Source organism: Oncorhynchus nerka, linkage group LG5 (genome assembly GCF_034236695.1).
Source record: "Oncorhynchus nerka isolate Pitt River linkage group LG5, Oner_Uvic_2.0, whole genome shotgun sequence".
Lineage (NCBI taxonomy): Eukaryota > Metazoa > Chordata > Actinopteri > Salmoniformes > Salmonidae > Oncorhynchus > Oncorhynchus nerka.
In genome coordinates this window covers 45,530,370-45,544,207 of record NC_088400.1, presented here as the reverse complement: position 1 = coordinate 45,544,207, position 13,838 = coordinate 45,530,370, and the positions used below count along the sequence as shown (strand labels likewise).

General features: G+C 41.5%; 1 protein-coding gene across 4 annotated transcripts in view; it reads right to left on the bottom strand.

Annotated features, from left to right (window-relative positions):
* LOC115129601 (ecto-NOX disulfide-thiol exchanger 2-like) overlaps nucleotides 1-13,838 on the bottom strand; it is a 164,989-nt gene that overhangs the window by 57,744 nt on the left and 93,407 nt on the right. For all 4 annotated transcript variants that reach the window (XM_065018692.1, XM_065018689.1, XM_065018690.1 and 1 more), the window contains exon 7: nucleotides 8,557-8,663. In XM_065018692.1, the coding sequence (XP_064874764.1) occupies nucleotides 8,557-8,663 (107 nt within the window). The remainder of the gene's footprint in view (nucleotides 1-8,556; nucleotides 8,664-13,838) is intronic.

Here is a 13,838-nt window from a genome sequence, read left to right as displayed (position 1 = left end):
GATGCACCTGTGTAATGATCATGCTGTTTAATCAGCTTCTTCATTTGCCAAACCTGTCAGGTGGATGTATTACCTTGGTAAAGGAGACATGTTCACTGACGGGGATGTAAACACATTTGTGCACAAAATTTGAGAGAAATAAGCTTTTTGTTTGGGTCTATTTCCTGGGCAGAGTCACAGTGGATTGGAGCTGAAGGTGAATTGGACCATTCATAATCAAAACAAATTTTACATACTAGTAAATATATTAAACTGATAATATTCTGATGGGTGAAAATATGATCACTTGATAAAATCAAACTTTATTTGTCACATGCACCGAGTACAAGTGTTGACCTTACCGTGAAATGCTTACTTACACGCCCTTAACCAACAGTGTAGACCTCACAGTGACATGCTTACTTACACGCCCTTAACCAACAGTGTAGACCTCACAGTGAAATGCTTACTTACACGCCCTTAACCAACAGTGTAGACCTCACAGTGAAATGCTTACTTACACGCCCTTAACCAACAGTGTAGACCTCACAGTGAAATGCTTAACCAACAGTTAGACCTCACAGTGACATGCTTACCTTAACCAACAGTGTAGACCTCACAGTGAAATGCTTACTTACACGCCCTTAACCAACAGTGTAACCTCACAGTGAAATGCTTACCACGCCCTTAACAGTGAAATGAAATGCTTACTTACACGCCCTTAACCAACAGTGTAGACCTCACAGTGAAATGCTTACTTACACGCCCTTAACCAACAGTGTAGACCTCACAGTGAAATGCTTACTTACACGCCCTTAACCAACAGTGTAGACCTCACAGTGAAATGCTTACTTACACGCCCTTAACCAACAGTGTAGACCTCACAGTGAAATGCTTACTTACCCTTAACCAACAGTGTAGACCTTACAGTGAAATGCTTACTTACACGCCCCTAACCAACAGTGTAGACCTTACAGTGAAATGCTTACTTACACGCCCCTAACCAACAGTGTAGACCTTACAGTGAAATGCTTACTTACACGCCCCTAACCAACAGTGTAGACCTTACAGTGAAATGCTTACTTACACGCCCTTAACCAACAGTGTAGACCTCACAGTGAAATGCTTACTTACACGCCCTTAACCAACAGTGTAGACCTTACAGTGAAATGCTTACTTACACGCCCTTAACCAACAATGTAGACCTCACAGTGAAATGCTTACTTACACGCCCTTAACCAACAGTGTAGACCTCACAGTGTGAACCATGTAGACCTCACAGTGAAATGCTTACTTACACGCCCTTAACCAACAGTGTAGACCTCACAGTGACATGCTTACTTACACGCCCTTAACCAACAGTGTAGACCTCACAGTGAAATGCTTACTTACACGCCCTTAACCAACAGTGTAGACCTCACAGTGAAATGCTTACTTACACGCCCTTAACCAACAGTGTAGACCTCACAGTGACATGCTTACTTACACGCCCTTAACCAACAGTGTAGACCTCACAGTGAAATGCTTACTTACACGCCCTTAACCAACAGTGTAGACCTCACAGTGAAATGCTTACTTACACGCCCTTAACCAACAGTGTAGACCTCACAGTGAAATGCTTACTTACACGCCCTTAACCAACAGTGTAGACCTCACAGTGACATGCTTACTTACACGCCCTTAACCAACAGTGTAGACCTCACAGTGAAATGCTTACTTACACGCCCTTAACCAACAGTGTAGACCTCACAGTGAAATGCTTACTTACACGCCCTTAACCAACAGTGTAGACCTCACAGTGAAATGCTTACTTACACGCCCTTAACCAACAGTGTAGACCTCACAGTGAAATGCTTACTTACACGCCCTTAACCAACAGTGTAGACCTCACAGTGAAATGCTTACTTACACGCCCTTAACCAACAGTGTAGACCTCACAGTGAAATGCTTACTTACACGCCCTTAACCAACCACAGTGTAGACCTCACAGTGACACGCCCTTAACCAACAGTCACAGTGACATGCTTACACGCCCTTAACCAGCAGTGTAGACCTCACAGTGAAATGCTTACTTACACGCCCTTAACCAACAGTGTAGACCTCACAGTGAAATGCTTACTTACACGCCCTTAACCAACAGTGTAAACCTCACAGTGAAATGCTTACTTACACGCCCTTAACCAACAGTGTAGACCTCACAGTGAAATGCTTACTTACACGCCCTTAACCAACAGTGTAGACCTCACAGTGAAATGCTTACTTACACGCCCTTAACCAACAGTGTAGACCTCACAGTGAAATGCTTACTTACACGCCCTTAACCAACAGTGTAGACCTCACAGTGAAATGCTTACTTACACGCCCTTAACCAACAGTGTAGACCTCACAGTGAAATGCTTACTTACACGCCCTTAACCAACAGTGTAGACCTCACAGTGAAATGCTTACTTACACGCCCTTAACCAACAGTGTAGACCTCACAGTGAAATGCTTAACCAACAGTGTAGACCTCACGCCCTTAACCAACAGTGTAGACCTCACAGTGAAATGCTTACTTACACGCCCTTAACCAACAGTGTAGACCTCACAGTGACATGCTTACTTACACGCCCTTAACCAACAGTGTAGACCTCACAGTGACATGCTTACTTACACGCCCTTAACCAACAGTGTAGACCTCACAGTGACATGCTTACTTACACGCCCTTAACCAACAGTGTAGACCTCACAGTGAAATGCTTACTTACACGCCCTTAACCAACAGTGTAGACCTCACAGTGACATGCTTACTTACACGCCCTTAACCAACAGTGTAGACCTCACAGTGACATGCTTACTTACAAGCCCTTAACCAACAGTGTAGACCTCACAGTGAAATGCTTACTTACACGCCCTTAACCAACAGTACAGTTCAAGAAGAGTTAAGAAAATATTTACTAAATAAACTAAAGTAAAAAATGATAAAAAGTAACAGAATAACATAACAATAATGAGGCTATATACAGGGGGTACCAGTACCGAGTCAGTGTGTGGGGGTACAGGTTAGAAGTCATTTGTACATGAAGGTAGGGGTGAAGTGACTATGCATAGATAATAAACAGCGAGTAGCAACAAATGGAAGGGGGAGAGGTTCAGCTGTGCAGAGGACAGCTGTGCAGCCTAAGTCAAGGAACAGAGAGTGAGCTTTTTTTTGCTACTTTCTCAAATCATCAATACAATCATGTAGCCCATATACATTTTGATTTCTAAGACATTCTAAGGATTGCATCATTCACAACTAAAGTTGCCAAATAACTCTAAATCTCGGACCTGTTTCAAATGATCACTTTTATGCTCAACATTGACCCTTCTATTTTATTCAGCTAAATTCAATTACATTCTTCTTACTATAAAATCATATAATATAAAATAATGGTGTGGGACTTATAAGCATATCTTGTCAGCTAAACGAACCGACATGGAGCATAGCCAGATAACGTACAGTAGGCCAACTCATATTCCCTTCTTCTGTAATAAAACATTTTCATATCATGTTTCTTCAGACCTGACAAAAATAAATATTGGATTCATTGTGATGGTGTGTATTCAATTTACTTAGACTTTTATACATATTACAAAGCTACACATCTGCTTGTATGAGCGGAGGCCTGGAGATACTAAACGTGTTTATGTTAACTAACGGTCAATCACAGCGAGACCGGCAGTCTTATGTATGACAATAACTGGCTGTCTTCTGGTACAGTTGGGAAACCCTGTACCAGAAGACAAATATGTGTAGTTGAGAGATGGATAGATGTGTTGGGTTGTTCCACATATAGGTGCCTTTTGGACATGCACATTCTAAAGAAATTAACTTTCAAATATATTTTCGTTCAACTTTCTATTGCATGTAGGATATGTTTAGCCTATGGAAAAACACTTTTCCCCATCACATGCATTAAAATCCTATGAACTAAGAGCATGTTATCTGCACACTGTCAACCCTGTCACAGACACTTATGCAACTGCGTAACTACACTGAATAAAAAAATAAACCCAACATGTAAAGTGTTGAACTGCACTGTTGGTTTAAGGGCTTGCAAGAAAGCATTTCATGGGGAAGTATACACTTGTATTCGGCGCATGTGGCAAATAAAGATTTCACAATAGCAGCACTTAGTTGACCGGGGCAGCTCTAGCAGGGCAGAGATTTGACGAACTGACTTTTTGGAAAGGTGGCATCCTTTCCACTACATTGAAAGTCACTGAGCTCTTCAGTAAGGCCATTATGCCGCCAATGTTTGTCTATGGCGATTGCAAGGCTGTGTTTTATACACCTGTCAGCAACGGGTGTGGCTGAAATAGCCGAATCCACTAATTTGAAGGGGTGTCCACATACGTTTGTATATACAGTGACCAACAGATGCATATCTGTATTCTCAGTCATGTAAAATCCATAGATTAGGGCCTAATTAATTTATATCAAATGACTGATTTCCATATGAGCTGTAACTCAAAAAAATCATTGAAATTGTTGCATGTTGCATTCATATTTCTTTCAGAATATTATTTAAAGGCATGTTTGCGATAAATCCAACATTTTCTCATTGATCAAGTATCTCTTGTACAAATACACTGATATATAATATCAAACCTATTAAGTTACTGTGGGGCCATTACTCCTCGGCCATTACTCCTCATGCGGTGAAGAGCACTGGACCATATGGTGTTCACGAAATTAAGAATGATACATGTTTCACACATAATGAAAGTTTAATAAAGTAAAATGTTCCTCAAATTAATTGGGCGAAGAGGGTTGACGTGTAAATAGACCAAAAAGAGTGAGAACCCTTACTTAATCCTTTATTTGTGTAAAGAAAAATCAGATTTATTAAATGATCCATGTGGTATATATTACCGTGCACTTCATTTAAAATAACAAGCTTTTAAAATTCAGTATCAGTGCATAATTTCTACTTAAAATATCAAAGGGAAGCAAAAGGCACCCATTTCGTGGAATGGATAGATGGCTGGATCTGAATAGGTAAATGGATAAATAAGGTAAATGGATGAGTGACTGTGTGAGGAGGCAAATGGATAAACGAATGGATGGAAGGTAGCAGATGTTTGTTGTGATTGTTTCAGACTGTAAGTGAAACTTCTGCACTCTTTCAGTCCTGCTATTCTGTGCATCCTGTTGTCTGACAAATACAGACCTTCAATAAAGATACTGCTGTAGGGTGGGAAAAAACTTCCTGGTTGGAAGATTTCTGGAATCAGTATGGAATAAACAGGAAATCTGGAATCGTCCAACTAGGATTTCTGGAAAACCTAGGAATTTTGGGGAAATGTTGGAATATTTTTGCTGGATTACTGTGTGACTGCTACATCACTGTTCTCCATTTACAGCACAGTGACACACACACCACAACAGTCTTTCTGCATTGAAAGACATTGTCTATCAATAAATAAACTCCCAATAAGAGAGCTCTAATATTCCTCTAAGGACTTGATCCCTGAGACTCAAGGTCTGACAAAATCAGTAGAAGAATAGAAGATTGGCCCTTGTGACGACAGAGATTATGTCCAGTAGAACAGTAGAAGATTGGCCCTTGTGACGACAGAGATCATGTCCAGTAGAACAGTAGAAGATTGGCCCTTGTGGCGACAGAGATTATGTCCAGTAGAACAGTAAAAGATTGGCCCTTGTGACGACAGAGATTATGTCCAGTAGAACAGTAGAAGATTGGCCCTTGTGGTGACAGAGATTATGTCCAGTAGAACAGTAAAAGATTGGCCCTGGTGACGACAGATATCCATTGACAGTAGTATATGACAGGGTAAAGCTGCGTCATTAAGCCATCTACACTTACAACAGAAGGTGATACATCTGTGTTAAAAGCTCAGTTCCAGGTATCACCATACGCATGCTTATGATTCTGCAGGGAATAGTGTTGCTGGATCACAATAACTGAATATTCACAGCCAACAGTAGAGTGTTAATATGCATCTATACACAAAGAGGCACTTTCAGTTCTCAGTATGAGTTGTTAACTCTCCAGAGTTCTATTCCTGGTGTCATTAGGATTGTACTGTATTATATTGCAACTGTGTTTTTAATGCATTAATATTCACATAGAGCTTCATTGAGATGTGTGCAGGGATGTTTTAGCTCCATGCTGTGAAAAATAAACAGGCAATGTCATGTTTATGTGTATTAAGCCACATTTTTACCTTTTTACCCAACACAAGAACTACAATGACCTATGCAAAACCGTGGTCCTGCATAGTTACGTAGCAAACGTACACAGAAAAGTGCAACCCTGCAATAATGAACTTGGGTTCTTGTGTTGCGTATATACACGCAAGGGGTAAATTAGGCATGATTGTAATTTTCTTCTTAGTGAGGAGTGATGTCACTAGTCTACACACACCACCTCACACCTACCTTTAGAGCATAAGAATCTCTACAGTCTGAGATCAAGACATACCAGCTATACCTCTGATTGAGTCCATCATGATATACACTCACCCAAACACACAGCTACCAACCCATCAAACTGTATACCGTCAGTTACACATGACCTGCACATAAAAATGATTCTCACTTTACAGAACACCTATACACTGCCACCGTGCACCGTGCATATATCTCCTGCACTAGGATCTCCATAGAAGAGCTACACTGTCTCCAGCCTGTGATCCACGGTGACCGTGTCAGTGTTACTGTGAGATAGAGATTAGGCTGTTAATTACACACCATATCTGCTGTTTACACATTGGTGGCCTCAGAGATTTATACTCAGATCAAACTTACCCGTTTGGCCCTAAAATGACAGCAGCACCACACTTGAACACCCTCCATTAAAGAGGGAAACGTGTTTGTGGTAATTAATGCAGCATTTGTTGGAAACAACGAAGAAATAGAGAACAAATCTGAGCATGACCTACATTTTACACAAAACAAAACATTAAAGTAGGTTATTTGTTCATTGTTAAGGGAATTTTTATCAATGATGACTAATTATGTATACATTTGTGCGGTATGGGCAGATTCCAGGTTCTGACCCGTGGAGGACTGAATGCATGTCTACAGAACAAGTGGACGAATCTGGATCTTTTATTTGTGGGGAATTTATATTTGATGAGACAATTTTTGATGTTTAGGGAGGCTAGGTTGTATCCCATCTCAATATTAGACTGTTTTTTAATGAAGATTGTAACAAAAATACTGATAAGAAGAGTTATGATTCTGATGTAGGCCTGAGAAACAGTTATGGCGAATGCAAGTGTTGGGTTATGTTTAGGTGATGTTTTGATGACAAGAAATATCTCTAACAAAAATAGAAATGGGCTTTTCAATATTACAATATAACTACAATTTGTGTTTGAATGTATAATATTTAATCAAAGGGTGGATATGTTAAGGGAATTTTTATCAATGATGACTAATTATGTATACATTTCAATCAGGACTGACTAGTCCAAATGCTATTATGTACTGTACATATATTAATTTTCTCTCTTGCTCCCATTCCCAATTGTATATAATATAGTCAAGAGTTTAGAACAGTGCCTTGGTACAAATGAATGAACTATCTCCAGATGGCAGGGACGGACTATCTCCAGACTGTCTAGAATGCTATCTACTCTGACTGACCTTGGCTTCAGGCGAGGAGGGAAGGCTCGAGAACTATAGGGCCTCTCTACTAGTGTCATGAAGAGATAGAACATTTAGAAAACGCTGACGTCATTTTCAGTTTATAACCTGTGGAAAAATGTGTATGTACCCAGTACTCTCTTGAATTAAACGCTGTTACCTGACTTTTAAGACCGGGGCTCTGTCCATTCTTATAAATTAAGGGTCTTACAAACCCTTCGAATGCATTGACAGAGTATTACATTCTGATTGGGAAATAATACGGAGGAATTTAGAATTCCTTCAACATTCACCTACTGGAAGAAAGCACAATCAGAGGGTCATAAAATAAAGAAAACATAAGTGTGTTTTGAGGTGTTATGTAAAAAGAGATCCAGTGTACTCTGGTTGAGGTAAAGGGTGAGTCTACTGTTACCTGTTCCTGGCAGTGAGACTGAGCACTCACCGGACTGGACTCCCTTCAGAGGAGAGAGGGGTAAGTAGCCTGTACCTGGTCCTGACCGGAGCTCCTAGTCTGGGACTGAACTAAGTAGAGAGAAAGGGTGTAGCCTAGCCTTCATCCTGTGTTTATTAGGCTAGCTCTAGTATTTACCTCGTAGGCTAGTACTTAATGTTGATGTTCTACAATCTCAGTTCCTTTATAATACTTAAAGAATACCACAAGGTTCCATTTTAGGACCAGTTCTTTTTACCATTTAAATTAATATAAGGCTAATGTTAAGCCTTGTTTTAAAGCTAGTGTTTGCTTTTACTACTCCAACACAAATCATCCTGCCAAGACAACACCATGAATTTCACAAAACGTAGTTGGAGGCTGGAATACTGGAGAGATGTTTACATATTGTTCACATAAAGGACACAATAATATGGAGACTATACTGCACTTCACCAAATTAATAGAATGCTTAAATAATTGTAGAAAAAGTAAAAGGACCAACCTCTGCTTGCTTGCGCCACACGTCCAGGTTCTTGCGTTGAGCTTTGGAGAAATGGTCCCATGCCTTTTGTTTGGAAGCAGCGTGGAATACAGACACAATCTGCTCAACTGTAGCAGGGGATGCAGGGGCCAGTTACCATCCAGAGAGAGAGAGGGCGGGTGGGAAGGAGCAGAGGAGTGAGAAAGTGGAATCAGGTAGGAAGACACCTTACTGTATGTTGATGTGTTTTTACTGTCATTTTCTGTTCTATACTGTATAGTACAGCTCTGGGTCAGAGTCGTGAGTCACCCCGCCTCGAGAGCCCGTCCTAAAAACGCAACAGGAAGATCAGACGCCTAGCAGCAGGCTCCTGCTCTATTCACACACACCCCTGCCCTGACCATGGCCTCACACACTTGCTTGCACACACACGCACGTGCCCACGCACACTACCTGCTCCTCTTTCTCTCCTCTCCTCCACAGTGATACAGACTCAGTAGAGATTGACTGTAGAACAAGGGAATTCTCTGAAGGGACAGAGATCTTATCAAGAGATCAAAGTAAAGTCTCTACCACTAACTGAAACCCTCTTTTCGTCTAAAGCCTCTCCTGTTTTTAATTACAACACATCTAATCTTCGACGACACTCAGACGCTCTGAAGGCCACAATCAAAGGCTGTCTCTGTGTCTAAAGCCTGTTTCTGAGACTGGGGCTGTGTGTCAAATGGCAACCTATTCCCTACGCAGTGCCCATAGGCCTCTGGTCAAATGTAGTGCCCCCGGAACAAGGTGCAATTTGGGATACAACTTGGCTCTCCTCATTACTGTTCTTATCGTGGGTTAAATAGAAGGGCTGAGTGGTCATATCCCTGAGCCTGAGTAAGATGACAGCTTTGATTCAGGGCTGGTGTAAGACAGGTGTCTGTTCATCACACCCTCCTAATCACTCCTGTGATTGACAGCTGGGCCTGGTATTAACAACCAGCCTCAGATTAGTTACAAGAACACGCTCAGTGTGTGAACCCAGAGCAATGGAGAAAATGACTCAATAGGTGAAAATAGATCAAGCTAGAGATTGTGAGACTGTACTAATTGTCATAACATTTTTCGTTTCTCATAATGAATGTGTGTGAGTGTAGTGTATATGTGTATGGTTGAGTGTGTGCGTGTCAGAATGACCCATTTACTCACCTGTTGATATAATGCAGCATAGTCACAGATTGTCCAGACAGAGTACTCACACAAGACATAGTTCAATAAATGTTCAACAACTCATAATATACAATATTTAAGAACTGGTCAGCTTTTCATTTGTGAAGTCCAATGTGGAAGCATGAACACTCCCACAGTTTTACCACAGCTTTATATCGGAACAGGTCATGTTAAAGGGTTTCTCTTTTTGCCAAAGGGGTCTTAATGATCTAAGGGGGGAGTAAATAGGGCCACCACAGTTGTAGCCTTGACAGGGAGGGAGGTAGAAAGGGAAGAAATGGTGGAGTGAGAGGTTTATGTCTAGATCAGTAGTGGCTTCTCAGAATCCTTCATTTGATGGAAGAGATTGATGGGGAAGGAAGGGGAGAGCAAAGTATAGGTTGTGGCCTCGCCTTTTATGGGTGTGTGTGTCTGAGTCCGAGAGATAGCTGATGGATAAGTGTATGTTCATTGTTGTTATTTGTAGAACTCCAGCTAGAGTTGTGCCAGCATTTCTAAATGAGGCCATTAACTATCTGTCAACCAGGTTTATCTTGTAGATGAAATTTGCAGTGGCAAAAAGACAAACTAAAATCCACCAAACCTGATGGACACAGATCCAAATCTAGCTGTGATCTTCTATAAAGATCACCCTGAGTGAAATACGAAGCAGGACTCTGGTCAAAAGCAGTGCACTATATAGGGAATAGGGTGCCATTTTGGACACATCCCCTGTTTAAATAACCTGCTTCAGAGCAGGCTTTTTAAAGGAACCATTCCATTCAAGGTGACAACAACCAAATGCCAAATGGAGGGATATGTGATATTGAATTATATTACATTTGGAAACAACATGTCTATGTATTCAAATGTACAGCTGTGAGAAATCCTGGTAAATATGGATGTGGCTTTGTTCACGGAACGACAGTGTATCCCCGCCTCCCAGGACACCAAAGTCTGTGTTGACATTTGTAAGGGTGAAACCGCAGACAAACTCCTGAATAGAAATACATGTTTGTATGGATTATTGTGATGGAGGAGGGTGGACTTTAAAAGAGAACAAGAGAGAGACCCACGTTGTTCTTTCAAATACATCACTGTATAAAGAAAACCAATTATGTGCTCCATCTCAATGTCCATGCTAACACACTACTGTAGGTGGTGTATCACCAAAGACATCTGAACTCCTGCATGCTCTTAGCATTGGCAGTTGTGAATCAGGTCAGCTATACATTTTCCCTTTTGACCTTTTCAATCATCGATATGACTCATTTAATTGCTTCCATTTGTTTTCATGTAGAGAGGTGTTACTTACTTTGATTATATGGCTATGGGTTCCTTCATATCAGCCGACCACAGGCTAACGCAGGCTAACGTCCACTAGAGGAGTTTGTGTCAGACCTCTGGGGGGGAGATTTCACTGGAATATTTCTACATGCAACACTAGATTCTGTACTTGCGGGGCCAAAAAACAAACGTACCTTCTTTATCATCAAATAAACATTGCTCCTAAATACTAGTTTAACACACAAGAGGTATACAACAGCATGCTTTTTGTAAGAATTTAGAGTGCATTGAGTGGCTACAGTTGGTGTTTCTTTGCTACGCATTTTATTATCTCTGATGATTTCTTTGTTTATATGTCTGTCTGTGATGATTGTTATGTCTATGTGATTATCGTTATGTCTATCTGTGGCGATTGTGTTGGTGTCAATCATACTCAAAAACGAGAGCCATTGAAGCGGAGGTTTCATGAATCCCACAATAGAAAGAGTACTTAGTACATAAGTTACTGTATGTGATATCAATATTTCACAGGCCCAATGACAGATCATCGCCATTCAATGATCACCCGAACGCGTTCATATAGTCCTTGTGCGAGGTAGCTCCGCCCATCACAGGTCTCCTGCAACCTCAGACATGGATATCTCTAATCCCCCCCTGCAGGTATGGGAGTGTGTTATATCCTTGGTTCTTAGTGTCACGCCTGTCACAGCTGTGGGATACAGAGAGACTGCCACAGAGAAGGTTAAAGCAGGTTTATAAAACTATGTCTGCTCCCTTTGGGATGTTGTCTATTGAAGCACAGGAGTTACAGCTGAACGGCTGACAAACAAGTGTTACATCTGTAGACTACCAACATGCCCCAGGGTAGTCCCGCCTCAAGCTTAATGAGTTCCCCAGTTGGCGCTCAGAATGATAATATGGATGGGATGATGATACCAGAGGTGTGGGCTCGAGTCACATGACTTGGACTCGCGTCAGACTCGAGTCACAAATATGATGACTTGGACTCGACTTTGACTTTAACACCAAAGACTCATGACTTGACTTGAACTTGAGCCTTCTGACTCGATACCCTCCCCAAGCCTAAATATGAAAAACGATGCTATTAAAAAAAGTGTGCAGCGCATCAACTCTTCATTTGATTAAAGTTGGAATCGGACAGCAGCCAATCAAATTGTGCGTGGCAGTGCAGAGGAACGTTGGCGGCTAAATTCAGATTTAGCCCTTGGAAAGATGATATAAAGACAACGCTGTATCAACAAAAAAAATGGATTGGAACTTGCAAAACATGCGGGAAGAAAATTGCAGACGGAGGCGCAACAATTTCTAACTTTGTTCGACATTTGAAGCTGCACAAAGAACGGTAAGTCGTGGCTAATATAGCCGACAGCTATATATTTTATTACTTTACTAGTGTATCATGTAGGCTAGCGTAAAGTTAAATCAATGAGCCTCTACACAGTCAGTCAGCGCGGGAACATGATCATTGCACCCAAGACTGAGCTACAACTAGCTAGGCAGTTGGTAGTCTAAATCCTACCTGATGTTCCTAAAACTAGGTTGGGCAATTGTGTACGAGCCTACATCGCCCGATTGCGCCCCATAGCGACCCTCGATAGTCGATCACATTTGCACACACTGTATTATTGACTGTATGTTTGTTTATTCCATGTGTAATTCTGTGTTGTTGTATGTCTCGAACTGCTTTGCTTTATCTTGGCCAGGTCACAGTTGTAAATGAGAACGTGTTCTCAACTGGCCTACCTGGTTAAATAAAGGTGAAAAAAGAGCACATTATGACTTGTTTAGGACTAAAAAAAACTCAAAGTTAAAGACTTGAGACTTGACTTGATACTTGACGGTCTTGACTTGAGTGACTTGGTCCCACCTCTGGATGATACTATATGAATTTGCTCTTGCTGATCCAGGTACTGGTACTATCTGAATGTCTCTGGCTGACCCAGGTACTGGAACTATCTGAATGTCTCTGGCTGACTCAGGCACTGGTACTACCTGAATGTCTCTGGCTGACCCAGGTACTGGTACTACCTGAATGTCTCTGGCTGACCCAGGTACTGGTACTACCTGAATGTCTCTGGCTGACTCAGGCACTGGTACTACCTGAATGTCTCTGGCTGACTCAGGCACTCGTACTACCTGAATGTTTCTGGCTGACCCAGGTACTGGTATTATCTGAATGTCTCTGGCTGACCCAGGTACTGGTAATATCGGAATGTCTTTGGCTGACCCAGGTACTGGTAATATCTGAATGTCTCTGGCTGACCTGGGTAGTCTAATGGTTCTGACTGACCCAAGGTCAGCTCTACAGGAGTGACAGTGAGATTAGCACCTAAAAGCCTCATTAGTGAATCTGCCATACAGCTGCTCTCCTCAGACAGAGGTGTTCAAGGTGTCAATCACTAGGAGATGGAGAGATGGAGAGACAGAGAGAGAAAGAGAGAGTGAGGGAGAGGGAAGCTTGTAGAAAGACAATAAAGATGGAGAGAGAGATTGGGAGATGGAGCTAGAGAGATGGCCACTCTGGGTTTAATGATGATGTGCTAAGAAAGATAGCTAACAGCTCCCTAAATAACCTGTTCAGTGTTATTGCTGCCATCACTGGCCTTTAGCAGCCAAACTGCTCCTTCAAAGAGTATTCCCATAAAGGGGTTTGTGCCCTGCTGTGTGTGTGTTTTCAGAAAATACCATTTCTGTTTAATGTCCCGAGTATTTGTTCCATCATGTATGGAGCACTAACCTGTAATAATAGGACAAGTGAACTTGTGACATGAAAATCACTTGAGTATGGGGAACTTTTACAGAGA